General features: G+C 41.6%; 1 protein-coding gene across 1 annotated transcript in view; it reads left to right on the plus strand.

Moving 5' to 3' along the window:
• LOC140246537 (uncharacterized) overlaps positions 1-20,418 on the plus strand; it is a 102,805-nt gene that overhangs the window by 68,106 nt on the left and 14,281 nt on the right. The window contains exons 17-37 of the mRNA XM_072325880.1: positions 516-632; positions 1,159-1,258; positions 1,849-1,995; positions 2,847-3,031; positions 3,707-3,789; positions 4,327-4,435; positions 5,047-5,121; positions 7,158-7,325; positions 7,830-7,913; positions 8,590-8,666; positions 8,793-8,854; positions 10,472-10,527; positions 11,178-11,362; positions 12,263-12,366; positions 13,110-13,253; positions 14,495-14,656; positions 15,064-15,180; positions 15,922-16,055; positions 17,767-17,917; positions 18,446-18,833; positions 19,360-19,592. Coding sequence (XP_072181981.1) covers positions 516-632; positions 1,159-1,258; positions 1,849-1,995; positions 2,847-3,031; positions 3,707-3,789; positions 4,327-4,435; positions 5,047-5,121; positions 7,158-7,325; positions 7,830-7,913; positions 8,590-8,666; positions 8,793-8,854; positions 10,472-10,527; positions 11,178-11,362; positions 12,263-12,366; positions 13,110-13,253; positions 14,495-14,656; positions 15,064-15,180; positions 15,922-16,055; positions 17,767-17,917; positions 18,446-18,833; positions 19,360-19,592 — 2,881 coding nt within the window. The remainder of the gene's footprint in view (positions 1-515; positions 633-1,158; positions 1,259-1,848; positions 1,996-2,846; positions 3,032-3,706; positions 3,790-4,326; positions 4,436-5,046; positions 5,122-7,157; positions 7,326-7,829; positions 7,914-8,589; positions 8,667-8,792; positions 8,855-10,471; positions 10,528-11,177; positions 11,363-12,262; positions 12,367-13,109; positions 13,254-14,494; positions 14,657-15,063; positions 15,181-15,921; positions 16,056-17,766; positions 17,918-18,445; positions 18,834-19,359; positions 19,593-20,418) is intronic.

A 20,418-nucleotide genomic window follows, 5' to 3' on the forward strand; every position in this document is an offset into this window, starting at 1 on the left:
AATCGGGTTTGAAATGGCTGAGATATCCCAAAACAAGGTGAAACAAAGAGATCCTAATAAAGTTGTGGCATGTCGCCTTTTACTATTAGCACTTTTTTTTTGATATCTCAGCCATATGAAAACCAATTTTCATCAAATAAACGTTGAATCCTCCTTAAAATTACATGCTCTTTCATATTTCATAAGAGGCTTTTCATTATCTCACTTAGGAATGTTCAAAACATGAATCCCCACCTCAACCAGTACTGTACAGTCCCTTTAACTTGTTGTAAAGACTGGTCCGGAGTATATTTGGGCTGGTGTCTGTAGGAAGTGTGTTTTCTGGCAAAATCACTCCATCCCCAATAGGTTGATATTGCGTGTAATATTTTCATCGGTGGACTGGTAATGCAATGGTACTGGTGCTACTGCTGTTGTGGTTTCTAGTAATTGATAGGTTAAGAGAATTCTGTGTTATCTCACCCAACTCTGCTCTTTTCATCCTTTTTCTTTTTTTGTTGACATTTCTGCCACAGCGTTGGCTTCCAGGAGAAGCTGTTTGCCGTGCAGGAGTTCATGAAGCGGCACAACCTGGACACCGAACTCCAGCAAAGAGTCATCAACTACCTCAGTCTCGTCTTCAGAAGACACAGGTACGCCTCGTCCTCCCAGGAATGAAGGAGGAGTGAGCAATTGCTGCGCTCATTTTGTTTGCATTCCTATATCTAAACACCTACACTTTCACTTAAGAGGATTCCTGTATTTTTTTGTGTGTGTGTGTGTGTGTGTGTGTGTGTGACATTTTTTTTTTTTTTTTTAAATCACACAAAAAAGTGATTTGCCTTTGCAGAAGATTCGTACACTGAAAATATTGTTGGAGATTTCTCTGGTTCAATGATGATTATGATATTGCTCCAGTTTCTTATTTCCATTGATAAAAATGAGACAGTGTCTGCAGCACGTTATACTATTTATGTAATACTATGTTTTAACTTTGCCACTCATAGGAGATTCCAATCGTTCATTAATCGTGTTCTCTCCTGTTTTTCCCTCTGGTAGAAATATGACCTTTTTGTAGGCCCCCCGCATTTGATTCCGCGTATATTTTGTCTGTGTGCCTTGTTGAGATACCAATGGTCCATTGATGATTGTTTCTCCTTCATTATTCCCTGGTCGTAGAAATGAGACGATACCAGGAGGTGAGCGGATTATGCATGACATGCCAATCCAGCTCCAGCAAGACATTGCCTACCAAGACGTGGAGGAGACTCTCAGCAAGGTGAGAAAATCTCAAGCAGAGATGCCAAGTCTCCCTGATTCTGCAGGAGTTTCCCTGAAAAAGTGTCAAAATCTGTTCATGTCTGAATAAGAGAATATCAAGATCTCCCTGATTTGGGAATTATTTTCGCCCATTGAACATGCATGTAACGCACAGATATCTCCCTGATTGCTGTGTGGAATCTCCCTGATTTGGGTGTGGGAATGTTGGCAGTAGACCTGTATCTGATGTAGCTGCACGTTCATGCAGACTAAAGTGGGTGATTTAAAAAGCTGAGTTCATTGCGTGTCTGCCCCCCAATCAATAAACCTGGGTTCAATTCCTGAGTCTCTAGCTGAGCAATGTTTTGTGTAATCATACCATCCCCTAGAGCTGTAGTAGTAAGAGGCAAAATGCTCAGTACCCTAAGATAGGACATAAAATGGCTGTGTATGAGAGAGTCCCATCTCATGCACTTAAAATTATTGGATTATTGAATGCTGAAGAAAAAGCTTGGTAAAGTTAAGCTGTATGCCTGGGCACACAGGGGGTTATTATAGCAAAATAGGCTCGTCCTCAAAGGCTATTTCCTCCCATTCCCCTTATCCAAGGTACCGCTGTTCAAGGAGTGCGACTGCAACTTCCTTCGGATGCTGGCGCTGAAGCTGCACGTCTACATCTTCATGCCTGGCGATGTGATTGTCTACCAGGGGGACATGGGTCGCGAGATGTACTTCATTCGTAGAGGAACCTGTGAGGTAAGGGCATGTTCTTCTTCCTTCCCCCCCCCCCCCCCTTGCTAGGGAGTCGCTGTGGCTCAAAGGATCTGTATACATTAAGTACTTAGCTCGTCTACTATTTTGCAAATCAAAACTTCCTGACTTTTTCGCAAGTGGTTATAAAATTCAGGGATTGTGGAGCAAAGAGATGACAAGCGAAATGTACGTATGTATGTCACATTTATGTCAGGATCAAAGTTGATGCATGTTGCATGTTCTTAAATTTGTGAATAGCATCCTCTGTTCTCTTCTGAACTTGCATCTGCTGCCTCTATCCATAGAACAAGATTATAGAAATTTTAACCCTTGATGATAGGATGATAGTTTGTCCTTCCTAGTAAGGACAAAAAAAAAATGTCCTATCACGAAAAAACTAGTGTAGGAAAAGAAATTCTGCAGTCTCGATGGGAAACTAACTCAGAGAAGATTGTGACACAAATCCCTCATCAGAAACAGCTCTTATTCGACTTTCAGTCACCAAACTAGGTGAACTGATCGTAAACAGTTGTTCAGATTTTGTTCAAGTTATGCGCGGAACCTCTTGGGCTGCCATTATTGTCAGTTTTCCTCCCTGCTAGGAACACCTCCAATTCAAATTTGAGATGAAAGCTGTCACACCGGCAAATTCATTCTATTTTGTAGCTATCCTGAGCCAAAGGCACATGCATGTCATGTGATCATTCATTTTTTTTTTCTTTTTTCCACCCTTGTTCTGACCTTTTCACCCTTGTTTTGACTTTTTTTCACCCTTGTTTTGAAAATGTTCACCGTGTATTGATTTTTTTTTTAACCACTCATGTTTTTTTTTTTTTTTTTTTTTTTTTTTTCAGGTTTTGTCCAAAGATGGCAAACACGTAATGAGCAATATTGGGCCCGGCCAGTACTTCGGCGAAGTGGGGCTTATCTTTGGGGACTACCGCACGGCCACAGTGCGTGCAGCATCGTACTGCGAGTTACTGATGCTGAAGCGAGTGGATCTCGACGAAGTTTTGCAACATTTCCCTCTGATAGAGAAGTGAGTATGGTCCTGATGCTGTTTGTTAGAATATGCAGAATGTGGATTTTATCATTATCTTACAGCGGAGGCCCCTTTTCACTGTTCCAGTGACATCACTCACTCTCAGAATCTCTGAAAAAAAAAAGGGGAAGAAAAAAAACACACCAACAACCAGGCCTCGACACTAACTTTTTTCTCTGATGGCCCATTAGGGCCACTAACGTCTCTGAATTTGAGATTTTGGTACGTGTAGCTCGAAGGGGAAATATGTTATGTAGTGGCTCGAAATACAATTGTACAAGGAAATGATTTTCTACTCAATCGGGCAACCATAAGAAAAAATGAATGGCCTGACATAAATTTTCTGTGGTCCTGGGCCACTGGTCCACCGTTAATTTCAAGCCCTGACAACATAAAAAAAAAACAAGCAAAGACAAACAAGGGAAAAGCTTGCCCAGGACAAAATAAGTTTTGCGTACAGTGCAATATCATACTTTATACACTGATCAGAACTAATTGTTTGATAAAACTTTAAATGGGTATTCACCATTGCTGTGGTAGCTACTGTGATTGTCAGTCACCATGTAATAGGATAAACATAATCTGGACTATGCCAAAACAGCCAGGAACTCTTTCAGTTTTGAATGATATTTGTCAAAATTGATGACTCTCTCTCCTCTTTGGCATGGTCAGACAATTTTCGGATGCAGCCACAAACCAGGGTCACCTCCGTGAGCTTCGGGATGCTTCCAGACCGGCCCATGCCGAGCCGCTGAGTGAGTTTCCCGCCAGACAATGTCTGCAAACTACCAGTGACATTAGGGACTTTTCGATTCGGGACAGTCGGGCATACAGGACGGAGAGTTACAGGGTGGTATAGTTTTTCTTGAGATGGGAATTCAGGTTTTATCTTTTTACTAGATGCATATATAATTGCAAACCACTTGCATGAAATATGAAAGATCATGCAATTCTTAGAGGAATTAACAATTTCTCCGAGGAAAATTGGTTTTGAATGGCAGAGATATTCCCCCCCCCCAAAAAAAAAAAGGTAAAACAAATTGGTCCTAGGGTCCCACCTTTTGCTAGGATCTCTTTGTGTCTGGATATCTCAGTTATTTCAGAACTGATTTTCATCAAATAAACTTTAAATTTTTCGTAGAATTTATCTGAGTGGTTTGGCCTGGTGATCTATGTAATCCAACCAAAGAGATGCCGATTCCTTGGAAGGAGTCTGCTTTGCATACCACCTTTACTTTAATACGTCAGTTTGTTAGTATGTCTTTTTTGTCTTGTTGTCTTTAACTCTGTAGTTCCAGGCACCGTGCTGGAGGCGGAAACTCATGGTCAAGAAGAGATTGAGATGTATCCCGCGGCAACCTCCCTCAGACCTGTCGACATCTCCATCAAGGTCTTTGACAAGTGAGTCTCGTCCCCATCTGTCTGTCTGTCTGTCTGTCTGTTTGTGTGTGTGTGTGTGTGTGTATGATTGTTGCATTCGCATACCTAGAAAAGATGATACCCCTATTACTTTAGAATATTAAATACACAGCATTTCACTTCCTTAGTATGAGGATTCACACATGATGTCGGTGTAGCAATGTTCATTATTTATTCACACACGCACACACACATACACAATGAAGAGATGAATTTGATTCAAAGAGCTTTTCCCCAGTAAGTACTAGAGTGCGGAGTATGCATATGCCCTGTACTATTGTTTTGTGAGCGCACGGGGAGCACTGGAAGACGACGAGGCAGTAGGCTCACCCCTCATGCTAACACGCTAGCAAATGAGCACCTGAGGAGCAGCCAAATCTACGTAGAAGTGCGTACTCGCGTAAAACTTCAAATACGTGCTGTAAAAATGTTACTTCACTATGCAAAAAGTCCACCATTACTAAGTGGGTAATGGCAGCCCCCATGAAATGTCAGACACCCTCTAGTGGTGGAGAGGAGAAAAATCTCTTTATTTGATGTAATGTGTGATTGTATTCTCTCTATCGCCCCCTCCACCCCAACCCACCCTGCAGGAAGAGCGAGGATTTCACAGAGCCGTTCCAGGAGATCAGCTTCATCAGCCGCGTCTTTGCCAAGCTCCTCATGAGGTATGGTGTCCTCAAAACGATAACATGATTCTACTTCTTGACTTTAAGATAATTACATTGTATCTCCGCTACTCTTGTTCTTTTAACCCGCTGAAGACGAGTCTCGAGTATACTCGGGCAGGCTTCTATCCGAAATGCGTGTTGTCGCAAAATTAACCCATCCTCGATGGGTTTAGATAAGTTGAAAGGATATACTGAGCAGTGTACTACAAACATGAGGACATCACTCTAACTGTGATCCATGCATTGATACTTTTTTCATAATTTGTTACCCCTCCAGCATCAGTCAGCTTCATACATAGACTCAGATAATTATCATGGGTATGCAGAGGGGGTATACTGCAGAAGACAAAAATTGAGTTTTTAAGCACCTCTATGGTAGTTATAATTCATGCAAAAAATAAAAACTAAAAACTTTGCTATCATAGTTACACTTTACCCTGTCACAATTATATGTAGGTGCCGCATGTAATTGTGACATGTTAATGTGTAACTATAAGCACATGTTTCTTTTCGAGTGTTCTGGCAAAAAGAGTTTGATGAATTTCATTTCTCTTCACCACATGTACACTTATCTAGATAACCACACTTTTAGTCATAAAATTCATATGACGTAGGAAATGATGTGAGTCATACTTTCATGCAATGGATTTATGTGTTTCCAGTTTGAAAACACTTACAGGCGCGGTGGAGCACCCTAATTATCTCGCAGAAATCCATCGGCAGCCGAGCCTCATTTGCATAAAGTAAACAACATGTACTCGCGTAGTTGAGAAAAAGTAAACAACTTCTCAAGCTAATAACAATTTAAGGAAACCTATTTTCGGATTAAAATTGAGTTAGTTTGAATTTGAAAACATGTCCGAATATGCACATATAACATATTAAAGGATTTGACAATGATAAAATGTGAAATTTTAGCGAAAACCTGGCGAGCAAAATTACCAAAAATATGCCTCGAAAATCATCCTAAAATTCACGAAGTGTGATTGTGGAACCAAAGCGCCATTCGAACAAAGTACACCGAAATTTATTTATCTGCTTGCATTTTAAATGTCATACCGTAATATTCCCAGCCATGGTTGTGTCGGAAAAAAACAGAAGGTGATGTCAAAAATGACACGAACGCAAAGTGTACAGGTCGGTCCCATGTATATATAATCGCGTGACTGTAGCGTTGCATGTCACAGCACACACAACGCTTTGCTGCATGCAGCGTGCACGGCAGCAGCTCAGCAGTCCCGTGCGACACTCAGCAAAATTGACTGCGTCACATAGTATGCAAACCAACAATGAGCACGAAATCCTGAATCTCACGTACCACGCATGCCCAATATTACGGGAAAAGAAATGACGTCATTTTCAATTGTTTCGCTTACTACAATTTTCTATTCCAAACCCTGTAGAAACATGTTGATTTCTCAAAAAGTACAGGTGGAACCAAGCGAAAACTTTCACCATATATGGATTGAGGCCTGATAAATTTATGTTGCCAATTTCGGACACATTGGAGCCCGGCCATAGTCCAGTCGGAAAAAAACAGAGAGCATGTTTTGTGAGAGGTGATTTTCAAAACGCTTTAATATCTCAAGTTCTAGTGCAGCAAATTTCATAATTTTTTCATCAAAAGGAAGGTTTTTAAAAACTTACATAGTGTGGGAAGTTTGCGTTTACTAGTGGCACGCATAGCGGCACAAGGAGAAGTAAAGATTTGACTTTTTCATGCACACAGTTTCGGGCAGCCGTGGATGCCCGTTGGAAATTCAAATAGAACGGGGCGATAATGAGATGCAAATTGGGGTGCTCCACCGTGCCTGCTTAACCCGTTGAGGACGAGTCCCGAGTATACTCGGGCAAGGGTCTGTGGGAAATGCATGTTGTAGCAAAATCAGCCCGTCCTCAACAGGTTAAATGTCCATTATGTCTCCCATGACATAACTCGCAAAATGTATTAAGCATTTTGATTTAGCAATCTTATATAATTTTTGCTATCCCTTCCCTCACTGATCGTGTCTCTCTCTCTCTCCCCCGTCCAGCCGAGCGTTCATCCCGAGCGGAACGTGCTTCAAGCGCTGGGAGGCCATCCGAGTTGCCGTGGCCCTCCTGGCTGCCTACGTGGTCACTCTCCAAGCTGCTTTCCTTCATATGAACATCGGCCTGTGGGTCATCAACTACCTGCTGGATTTCATCTGCTTCGTAGACATGTGAGCTTCCAAACCTCAGACTCCTTTTATGAATACAGTGCACTCCCGTTGTAACGAACACGGTTATAAAGAAATTCCAGTTACAACGAAGCAAAAATTCAGGCAGCAACATTGTCCACTCTATTATATTTTAATTGTTTATTTGTTCAGTTATAACGTAATTTCAATGTAACAAATGAAAACTGCCGGTCCCGAGGGCTTTGTTTAATGGGAGTCCACTGCATAACGGAATTCAAAATGCCTGACACACCTAACATGAAAATGAGGTGGGTGTTAGATTGGCGGCCATCTTTCTACCTCTCTTTTGCTGTCCTCCAATCTACAAGTATAAAGCTGACATTTCCGGAAAGGTATATGAGGATTCAGTGAAAGTAAAAAAATAACAAAACAAAACAAAAACAAAAACAAAAACAAAACAAAACAAAACAAAATCTCATGATTCAAAACAATTTTATGTTTTGATAACCCTATTTTTATCATCTTTCTTTCCTTTTCATTCACCAGGTACCTGAAATTCCACACAGCATTCTACAATGACAGCAATGTGCTGGTAACTCATCCTGTATCCACAGCAAAGCACTACTTGAGGTAGGTTTGACAGCTGTCCCTTTCCTTTGGCGATCACCTCAAGATTGTTTTAAAATACTAGTTACAGTTGTAGTAGTACAGTTGAACCTCTCTTATCCGGCCTCCCTTTATCCGGATCTCTCTTATTATACGGACGCAATCTCGCCGTGATTTTTTCAAAATAATTACGGGAGGAAAGGGGGATTCCCAACTCAGTCTAACAATGGCGACCTACAGTCGACTTTGCCGAGTACGGTTTATTTTCAAGATCTACTTGATACATTTCTTAATAATTATTTAGATAAATCATTCCAAGAATTTATAAAAGAAAATGATTTCATTCTTGCAAACACGAACCTCTATTTTGGGGTCTCTTACTGAGTGTAACAATGAAAAGGTTGCAGTATACACATTACTACATGTGATACTACAATGGGCTACATCAGTACATGTGTATGTATATATACATGTATAAAGCATTGAGTCTCCCGTATCCGGCCAAATCCCTTATCCGGATGAGCCCCGGTCCCGACTTGTCCGGATACGAGAGGTTCAACTGTAGTAGTAGTAATAGTAGTAGTAGTAGTAGTAGTTTGTAATTATATATTTTTCTTGTCATTACCATCATCATCATTGTCTTTATTTATTACTACTTGCCCACATCCCTTATTCTAAATTGATTCTTTCTAACCCTCAGAACAAATTTTCTGATCGACGTACTTGCCTGTTTCCCGACGGAGCTGATTGCATACGCTGTCATCGGGGACTTCTCAGGTTAGCATAGTCTTATAGCCCTGTTTTTCAAGTTCAAGTGTCTAAATGTTTCATATCTCAAATCTTGTAATGAACTTGAATATGATTTAATACTTATATTCTTTCTTTTTTTTTGCTCTGTTTCAGAGGAGGCAATCCATTTGTACGCGCTAGTTAGATTCAACAGGCTCTTGCAGCTCTACAGAGTGGTAAGTACCATAGAGCATATGCTTTGTATGACTATATCGTCTGTTGAGAATGAGAAGGGCTTTAAGTTGTCTCGAACACTATGGCCCGAATTCACGAAGGTGGTACAAAAGAAACCATGGTTTAAACCATGGACAAAAACCATGGAGCGCCAAGTGTCGCACGGAATATTTCTTTACGAAATTGGTCATTTCGTCGACAAAATGACCGTTTCGTTAACGAAATTATCATTTCGTGGACGAAATGTTCATTTAGTTACAAAATGTTGTCATTTTCGTTACAAAATAATCATTTCATCGACGAAATGACTGATTTCTTAACGAAATATTCCATGCGACACTTTGCGCTCCATGGTGGTTTCATTTGTACCACCTTCGTGAATTCGGGCCTATGGGTTTTGTGGTCACTTAACGCCCTTATCATTCTCAACTGACTCTATGTCTATTTTTATCACATTTAGCTGGTCAGCCGATGATTGTGATAACTCTCTCTGTACCACAGACTTTTGAATGTCTGCACAATGCTCTGGGGTTATCTGTGCCAGTTGGTGCTCAAGCACGCAAGGGGTTTAAAGGGGATGGCTAGTAACTGATCAGTGGGAATCAGTGGGAATGCTGAGGGATGATTGTTCCAATCCTTGTGGGATTCATTTAAGAGTACATTATATATCTATTGTTGTGTGAAAATGATTCGCTTCAGAATGGTCTCATATTCAAGTAACGTGCAGTTTAATGTTTCCAGGTTAGCATGCCTGTACAGTGACGGGACATTAAACTGCACATTACTTGGATATGAGACCATTCTGAAGCAAATAATTTTCACTCAACAATAGATATGTAGATACATAATGTACTCTTTAATGAATCCCACAAGAAATGGATCAATTATCTCCCAGCATTCCTACTGATTCCCACTCATCAGTTACTAGCCATCCCCTGAAAGGGAAAAATATGTTTCTCATTTCGTCACAGATTGTATTGGATGTTGCATTTGTGAAATGGTACTGTATGTTCACGAGATATACTGTTGTATGGCCTATACTGTATATAAACAAACAAAGATAAACTGTTGTTTAAAAGCAACTGGAAGATGCATTAATTGCCCTTTTTTAGAACAGGAAAAGAAATGCAATAAATCTCTATTTTTGCTACAGGTCTTTCTCGTGTCAGATAATACAATTTCCCAGACAGTAACATGCAGAGTTTTTTTCTTCTTTTTTTTTTTTTGTTAGGATAATTTGATTATGCAGGAGACAAGTTATGTGGGTATAATTCTAAAAACTCATTCCCATTGGAGTTCCCTGAAACATTTTTATGAAGGTTATTTTAATATAGTGATGTTCATTAAATGGCCTTGTTGACTATTATGAAACATTTACTAAACTTGAAGAAGCACTTATATTGCTTTGAACTATTTACAGAGTGCATTTTCCAGTTATGTGTAAGAATGGCAGAATAAAGTTCAAGTTCAATAATGTTATCTCTCATAATTTGTTAGCTCAGATGTTCTTTTTTTATTATCATAGAGTGTAGACGTTTTACATTAGTGTGCCCCCCCCCCCCAAGAAAAAAAAATGACAAAAACAAAAATTGAAGAACACTTTGTTGTCGTGCCAACAGCCACTTGCCTTCAATTACCTGGAGTCAGACGTACAGAACCTGACAGGGAATATCAGGTGAGTGTTGCTATCAAGTCTGGCCTGTTGTACATGTAAGTTTCCCACTGTGTCTCTTATTGACCTGGGTGTGTACACTGATACATACAGTGTTGGTATGATGATTTTCATAAGACCCAAGGGTAGTGCAATATTATGATTGTACAAGAGAGGTTACCTGATTATAACAAGACTATGTCACCGTTATTGAACTCATACTTCAAAAGTACTCCATGCCATCAATCTAAGCAGCACATGACTCTGAAAGGGCTAGCAATATCTGTCATTGTCAGGTATGTCAATCCAGGTGTATAAACAGGTACCTGGCAGTGCTGGGGTGATACTAATGGCAGGGCTCTCTGGTAGAGCAGTGGCAACACTGAAGAGGCTACCCTGGATAAATAAGACATTATTATTATTACACTATCATCATTGTCATCATATGCAATATCATCATCACTTTCTACATTGTATCATTGTCAGTATCACCATTATCATTATCATCATCATCGTAACAATGATTACAAATTGTCATTATCATCAACGACATTTGCGTTGTTCCTGTTGCTGACATAATAAGTAATAATTGTCCCCATTGTTAATCTCATCGTCATTCTCATCTCCACCCTTCTCTGCCAATTTTCTCCTTCCCCGTTTCTCCCCGCCGTCAGGATGATGAAGTTCTTCTTCTACATGGTTCTCTTCATCCACATGCTGGCGTGCCTGTGGTACATGAACGCCTGCCCTCCCGTCTTCAGCTTCCCCGTTCCCTCCGACGTCATCAACTACCGCATCAAGACCAACTACCACCGCTGCTGGAACGACTCCTGGACGTCGTCCAACGACACCAATTTCTGTGAGTCGGCGTCGTTGGGCATCTTTTTTGTCGTGCCCCGCCGTAGAGAGCACTGTCGTCAATCTTTTTCCCCCCATACCTTTCCATGCCTGATACAAAGACTGGTGATAAGCAGTATGCGTGCGTAGACCTTGTGATTTCAATATGCATGTCGGACCCTACCGTGTATATTTACAATACGGATCTTATATTATTATTGGATTTTGAATAAATAAATCAGTCATATACACTAACACATTAGCATTTCATTGTCCTATATTGCAATAATTTCTCTACTAAAATGTCAGTTTACATGCCCTGTACACAAAAGAAAAGAAGGTGCCTCATGCATCTATGAATTGATTCATCTAACTCAGTGTCACTTTCAGTTTGATTTCATTTTAGCACTTTCAATGAAACCGATACATGAATTTAGGGCATGTAATCTAATATGCATATGGGTCCTACATTTACCTATTAAAGATGCAATATAAATCTTAGTAGGTGTAGGCCTAGTGTGCATTAGTTTTACCTTTTCTTCATCAGAATCTCACAAGCACATAAAAAGAAAAAAAAACACTATCGTGTGCATTATTGCTTCTCTAGCTGGATTAATATTTCACAAACATTTCTTTTCAAGAAGAACACTTTTTAGGCTTTGCTTACAAATGCAAAGAAACTTGCCTTGTGCAGGCTGTTAACCATGTTATACAATACAAAGCTCTAAATAATCATCCTTTCTAAAACTCGACGGACCTCTTCAAACTTGTGCAAACGTGTGTACTGTGAGGTCCAAGCTCTCCGAGTGTATTACTAAAAACTTTCCCCTTGTGGACAATAGCGTTGCCCAAAAGAAAGAAAAACTTGCTGGGTTTGCATCAGCTAACAGGTCTCACTGATTGTGTCTTGCCCCCTCTATAGACGAGCTCTCCATCGCCGCTCAGTATCTGACCAGCCTCTACTGGGCTTCAGCTACCGGTGCCTCAGTGGGATATGGTGACATTCATGCAAACAACATCTCTGAGGTAAGGTCATTATACAGACTCAGCTTTAGTTCAAATGATCTTAATAATCCTAACTGAGAACTACACCCTGAAAATTGATTTATGTATAAAAGATAGCAGCAGAAAAATTTCAGGCGCAAGAAAGTGCAGATGCACGTAATGGATACGACTATGGTCTGATATATTGTAATCGATGTATTTGAATATGAAATGTCATATGTAGCAGCCACAATTGGGTAAGCTCTGAGATTGTAGCACTTGCTGAGAGATTTTCTGGCTTATATTTAGCATTTTCGTCATCAAATCCTATCATGAGAGCATTATTCAAAATGTTTCGTATGCATATGTTTACACTTTGGAGCAAATATCGACAGTTCTCCAGGCATATGGTAGCTTTGTTTTCACTTTTTTTATGCCGTGGTATTTAGCTTAACTCGCCAAGCTTTGTCATCCACATTTAGTAATCCATCCAAACTTTACCTGATTCTGAAGTTCGCAAGCTCACTCAGGTGTAGCAGTGTGCCTCAGTCCAACAGGAAGTTCATGATAACACAACAGGGATATTAAAGGAGGTTTGGGGTGGGGGGAGAGCAGGGGGGGTCGGCTGAGACACCGCAATTTGAGCTCATGGTTGCGCCCAGTGCCATAAAATGTCTGCTGCCCTCAACGAACCCGAATCGGTCAATACTCGGGACTCGTCTTAAACAGAATTAAGGCAGAAAAATTTGTGCCACCTGACACTCCTCCTTCTCATCTGTCCCCAGATGATCCTGGCTCTCTTCTCCATGATCGTTGGTATCGTCTTTTTCGGCTACATCATTGCTAGCGTGGCAGCCAGCTTGGCCAACGCAGACGCCCAGAGAGCACGTTACCAGGAGAAGCTGACCGCCATCAAACGCTATCTCAAGGTGAGGAAACTGGCTTTAATCTCCAAACAGCCCAGGGCCCTCTTTCATAAAGCTGTTTGTAAAGTTACGAACGACTTACGAGCGAATGGTGATCAGTTCTTATGCCGAATTATGGAAATTCTGATATGTGTAGCACACAAGAACTCTTCACCAGTCGCTCGTAAGCTTTATGAAACACCCCCCAGGGCCCTGTTTCATAAAGCTGTTTATGAAGTTACGCGTGACTTTACGCATGACTGGAATATGAAGTGCCAATATGCGCGCCCATTTTTCTTTCCTTATGTTTTAACAAAGTATGATTGTATGCCAATATTTCATCTACATTGGGGCAAAAATACACTTGCAACTAAAAACTATGTTAAAATGTGAGAATCGTCATCTGCAAATTTCAGCTTTAGCTATTGAAATTAACAGTGATTAGGGAACCGACGTGGCATGCCATATTAGAGTCGTTCGTAAAGTCATGCATAACATTTCGAACAGCTTTATGAAACACGACCCTGATTACGCTTTAGAAAGCAAAACTAGATTTATATTGACATGGCATTAGCCTGCTTCCCGTACTACGTAGATGGGACAACCAAACGAGCAGATAGACAGTGATAGACTAACTGTTTTATGCACTGTATCTTTCTTAGCGAACCACATTACACAAAGTGACACACAGATTACCTTTACAATAATTCAGCCATGGGCCTGAGCATTTTTATTCCAAAACTTTTTCATATGCACACTTCAGGGTTTCCAAGATCGAGAACTCCCTCTGAACATTTTTTGGGGTAATATTTCAAATTTTTCTTCGTTACCCTTTCTTGGTATTTCTTTCTTTTTTTTTCTTAATAGTGTTCTTTCACACATTTCTTATATATTACAGTTGTAGGGTATGTATTGTATTCAAGCAAAAATTGACGGTTCTGCAGTTACACGAGAACCACGTTTCCACTTTAAACATACCATGTGTTTTAAAGGAGGCAATGTCTAGATACTAGTTAGTAATAAGGTTAGAATAAAGATTAAGATTAGGGTTACGTTTAGGGTTAGAGTTTGGGTTAGGGTTAGGATTAGGTTCAGGATTAGGATTAAAGTTAGGGTCAGGGGAAGGGCCAGGGGAAGGGTGTGGGGTAATTGCCCAGGTTGTAATTGCCCTACACCCCTCATGTAGTATATTTTGAAGGCGTGGCTTCTATGCAATAAGCTCCTCCCACTGGGGATTTCCCTGTCTCTGATCTCACACCACCCAGGACCAAAACGTGGAGAAGATGCTGGCCCAGCACGTCGACATCTACTACAACTACATGTGGCTACGCACCAAGGGAGTCGAGCCGGACTCGCTCTTCGATGGCTTACCGCTGTCCCTCAAAGCTGACGTCACCCTGAATCTCTATCAGGGGATGATCAACAAGGTATTGCACAAAACTACCGGCTGTTAAGGGGGAAACAATGCAATGAATATTTGAAATTTGTGATCGAGAGCCATGTAGTGACGCTATGAGAAATAAGTCTTTTCCCTTTTCGGAAGAAAAGTTATTGGTTTCCCCTGTTGGATGTCATTGAACGGCTCACTTGCGTTACAGGAGGCAGTTTTTAAAAAGTTGTTAATTTCACAAGTATCATTCAACTCACAAAGTTCACGAAAATAGAACCCCTGCAGAGTATACCACCTATAACGGTATGTAGTGTATACAGTGTACAATTGTATGCGACACCTCAAATGAAATTACTAAACCTTCGCCTGAATGGATTTTATGTTAATTCACATGTGGTGTTGCTGATACATATTGACTGCATTCATATATGTGCGATTCTTCAGGTACCTCTGTTCCAGAACACGGAGATAGGTTTCCAAAAGATGTTAGCCATGTGCATCAAACCGGTCTACTACCTCAACAGGGAGTACATCGTACGCAAGCACGACTTCGGCAAAGAAGTGAGTACCTTTTGCAAATTTCTCTTGCCCCTCCAGTTATCTTATTCATTTGCTGAGTGATATCTTTGGCTAAACATGACTTATTTCGAGTTATTTTGATTATTGTGTTATTATTGTTAATGATTTTTTTTTCTAGAATGCACATGAAAAGATGGTCATTTCCCTATCAATACAGGAAAAATAGACTCCCCTATCAGCACTCACAATTCAGAAGAAGAAAGAAACAAATGAACAATTTATATGAAATAAAAAACTTGAACACCGGGCATTGTTGATGTATGTGTTGCCTACCTGGAGCCATACTGTATATGCTGTTATTTTCGCGTACAGATATTTTTGCGAATTACGAGGTCATAGACATTTTCGCGCGATGTTGTTTTCGCGAATCGTCGCCGACGTGTATACGTTAACGCTGTATTAACACAGTGCATGGAGACATTTTCGCGTGTTGTTAAATTCGCGATCCAACTGTGATTCGCAAAATTCGCGAAAATTAAACCCTCGCGAAAATAACAGCTTTTATACAGTATGCAATATCTTACTTCAGTGTCCCTTTTGTTGTTGTTGAAATCACAATCTGGTTGAAGTGAGCTACTTGGTAGAGGACTACAATGTACCTTCTCCTAGTGTATTTCTAGTCATTTATTGTGGTAAATACATTCATGTTCAAAGATATTACCATTTGATTAAAGAAGGAACCTGAAATATCACACTTCTATTCCCTTCCTTTTGTCTATGTAGATGTTCTTCATTCACCGCGGCGTGGTGGAGGTCGTCTCCGAGGACGGGGCCATCGTGTTCGACACCATGCAGTCCGGCAGATTCTTTGGAGAGATCAGTCTGGTCTTCAGTTGCCCCCGTACGGCGTCCATCAGGTCAGTGACTTCGGGGATTCCCCCCATCATCACTTCTAGGGTCAGAGGTCATCCCGTCAAAGACCAGTCCTGAGTATTGACCGATTCGGGTTCGTTGAGGGCAGCAGACATTTTATGGCACTGGGCGCAGCCATGAGCTCAAATTGCGGTGTCTCAGCCGACCCCCCCTGCTCTCCCCCACCCCACGGGCAACATATTTATCGCGCACTTGTAACAAAGCTTCGCGCACAAAGCAAGCATTCGCGCTCTCAGTATGAGACGCCCATTGGCTAAAACAACCATGCATCAGTTTTTCATTCTGCGCGCGTGAGAGGGGTGGGGAGAGAGGAGGGGGGGTCGGATGATACACCGCAGTAATGGCGCTGCCCATGCCAAAAATACACATAGCGCGTCACAGAATCGGTCAATACTCAGGCAGGCATCTATGGGAAATGAGTGTTAACCTGTTGAGGACGGTTTGATTTTTCTGCAACATGCATATATCCCATAGAAACTTGCCCGAGTATACTCGGCACTCGTCCTCAATGGGTTAAAGCAGAATCAGCTCATCCTCAATGGTTTAATCAGGGCTCGACACTAACGGTGGCCCGGTGGCCCGGGGCCACCAGAAATGAAAGTCGGGCCACCAAATTTCCAAAAAGGGCAAATTTGGTGGCCGGCCACGGGCCGCCAAAATTTTTTGAAATGTATGTCAATAAATTTGTAACTTTTTGCGCCGGAAATTAGCAGTTAAATTTGTTCAAAGGATGGATGAAAAGAACTGAATGAGTGCCTGAGAGTGAGTGTTGTAAGTTTGTTGAGATTTATTTTTGAGTAGATATGTCCAACTTCTAGTTCTTACTATCATAAAACTTAAATATTTGACTCATTAAAAAAAAAAGACTTCTAATGTTTTTTATCGTGTTTTTTTTTGGGGGGACAACAAATTTTTCTCTCGGGCCACCAAAAATTTGAAATTTAGGATTTTGGTGGCCCCATCGGGCCACCAAACAAAAAAGTTAGTGTCGAACCATGGTTTAATAATAATGTGCTGTGTATTATTGGGAGATTTTGTTTCTCTGCTGCAAAATGTTGAAAGGCGTGTCAAAATGCAATGTGTATCATACACGGTGTTGAATGAATTGTTTAAATTTGTAGTGCTTTGACAGCAAATGTGTTAAATAATAACTTTTATTCCTGAAACACCCTTTCCTGTTCAGTAGTGGGTAGGTAGAACGCTGCTGGTACATGATGATCGAATGGTGTCCAAGCAGTAGTGTACTGAGTTGCGTGCAGAACAAGCTGCCTGCAATTCCCTTTGTCGAGCAATGGATACTGCAATGGCTCAATATATTGTAATTGATGTAATCAAATGAATAACAGTATGTAGCAACCACAGCTGTGTAGGCTCTGACATTGTACAATATTTCCTGCCAAACATGGCTGATAATCATATTTTCATCATTACCCAACTGAAATTGTGTTATCAAAACATTATATCACACATTTCTCTTGCATCCGTGTACATTGTACACGTAGAGTAGAAATCAACAGTTCTGCGGCCCTACGAGAACCATGGTTTGTTATTTTTAGCCTGTTGAGGACGGTCTGATTTTGCTACAACGCGCATTTCCCATAGACGCTTTCCCGAGTATACTCCGGACTCGTCCTCAACGGGTTAATGGAACCTATGTTAACCTGAATTACACTTATGTGTGTGTTCCTCTGCCAGGGCCCAGAACAATGTGGACATGTTTGTACTGACCAAGGAAGATCTAGACGAGGTACTGACCCACTACCCATCCATCAAGGACCAGATCCAGAAGGTAGCTGAGGAGCGCATCAACGCTGTGCGCAAGAGGAGTGAGGCCAACTTTCAGGCGGTAAGTCCCATTGAGCCCCTGCCCTACTCCCTCTGAACTGCACGCCCCTCTCCCACCATCCGTCTGTGCCCCAACCCCCCTACTCTTCCCCTTTTCTATTTACTCTGCAAAGGAAATTTGCCTTCGTAAAGTCCAGTTTTTGATAGTGTGTTCACTTTGGCATGCCGATGCAATGAAGTGTCCATTTTTTGGGGAAAAAAATTGTTACAAATGTATCAACATTTGCGGGAAAACGTCAAAGGGTATAGTCGTGACACATGAATGTGACGTTTCTATCAAAGGTCGTAACAAAGTCACTGAAATAGAGAAGGGGTCTCCCAGATTGGTATAACCACCTCTTACCTCTTTCTACCAGGCTCAAAGTGTGTGTTTTGTTTTTGTTTGTTTGTTTGTTTGTTTGTTTGTTTGTTTTTTGTTTTTTTGATAAATACCATTGAAATAAATAAGAATTGGACTGGAGAATAGATCTATTTAATCAATCAAAACAAGAAGTAGGAGATACTGTATACTGTTGATTTCACCTCACAGAGTAATACCCCCAACAACAGCAATAACAACAGCATTAAGGGTAGCAGTGTAAACAGCATTGAGAAGTCGGAGAACTCTACGGCGAGTGCCGGCAGCAGCGTCCCCTCCACCTCCTCGGCGCAGCCGGACAACGCCAGCGGTCAGACCAAGCCGGAGGATGGTCAGTCCAGCGTGGCCACGGCCACCAATGGCCGCAGCGAGGCGGAGAGCCCCAGCACTTCCGTGGCGGCCACGCCTACCTCCGCGGGACCCCCTCCCGCTACGGCGTCTCCCCCGTCCTCCCGGGGAGGGGCGACGGGTCCGGCCCAGCCGCCCGTCGGCAATGCCAACAACAACGCCAGCACCGGAGAAGGGAGCGGGAAAGGCGGCAACCAAGGCGGGAACAATGGTATGTATGACATTCTTCCAAGGGAAGATCCCAGGAGAGCTGCTAAGATTTGAGGGACTCCCCCCCCCCCCCCCCCCAAAAAAAAACCCACAAACAAACAAAAACAAAACAAAACAGAAACTACATGTAGAAAAGCACTCTAAAGAGTGCAGACCTCTGCCAAGCAGCTCATTTCCACCACTGATCTTTCCACAGAGATCAGTGATTTCCCCCCAGAGTATAATGCATGCTGAAAATCGCCCAATTTCCCAATATAGAAACGTAAGTGTCCATAAGAAACAGGGCTTACGCTCAATATTGAACTTACGCTCGATTCAATGAGTTTTGTACGCTAAATGAATTGATCATAGGATCAGTAGCAACTCTTTATGAAACAGGCCCCCAGTCTTATTATGAGTCTTGGGACACAAAATGAATTTATCTCAAAGCATGTTGCTAAACTCTACTCTCATACCTCTATCCCTCTTTCTTTACCCTCTCTCTCCCCCTGTGTACCTCATCTCTGCTCCGGCCGATGACCACCCAGTGTCCAACACCCAGTCGGACCCGGTCTCCGCCCCGGACAGCACCTCCTCCGTCACCCACGTGCCGACCCGCTACCCGGTGCCCTTCTGCTGCATCCGGCGCGACAAGAACTACCTGGAGTCTCTGCTCCACGCCAACCGCTTCGTGCTCAACCCGGACAGCCTCATCGTCCGCAACCTGGCAAGGCTGACCTGCTGTCTGGCAGTGGCCACCTCCTGGACGATCATGTATCAGGTGACCCTGTCATGTGACCCCCTGACCGTGCATACAGTGTGTTGCTTACGTAGTAGAATTATTTGAAGGTTACAGACACCAAAAGGGCAAAATGAGCATCTTTATTCTATCATATTTATGGGGTACAAAAGACCAGGGTCCTATTACTTAAAAAGTTGATATGATGGCAACTCTTGCTGGAATGGCAATTGTCATAGTAATGACAAGAATCCAGCTTCCTGACTGGCTCTTGCTATTGGAAGTTGCCATTCCAGCATGAGTTGCCATCTTAACATGTTTTATGAAATTGGGACCAGGTGTAAGAGAAAATGTTTGGATGATAAAATGTATTACATGTAGGAGAAAACAACACAGTTCCCCACAAATCAGTATGTGCAAGTGTGTCTGTGTTGTGTAAAAGCATTTTTATTTTTCCTCAATGCAGTCTGTAAATGAGGATGAGAAACTCCATTTCAGTTCTTTGGGAGGGAAATTCATCAGCTCCAGTCTCTTACCCCATGGAGGATTGTTGTTAAGCTTTGGCCCTGTTTCATACAAGTTAAGATCAAACATTAGTCCAAAGATCAAACATAAGTTTCTAAATACTCAATTCTGATTGGCTAATACCGTACTTACGGGCTGTTTCATAAAGAGTTAGGATTAATCTTTAGCTCAAACTATTGAGTGTAACTCGACAAATTGAGTGTAAGTTCATCTTGATCGTAAGTCTGTTTCATAAAGATGCTATCACTTGGTTTAAAGCACATACTATTTGAAAGCAGATTGAGCAAAAATTCTTTGAATTACATCAATCGTAAGATCAATTTTACGATCAATCTTTATAAAT

The sequence above is a fragment of the Diadema setosum genome, chromosome 3 (genome assembly GCF_964275005.1).
Source record: "Diadema setosum chromosome 3, eeDiaSeto1, whole genome shotgun sequence".
NCBI classification, from domain to species: Eukaryota; Metazoa; Echinodermata; class Echinoidea; order Diadematoida; family Diadematidae; genus Diadema; species Diadema setosum.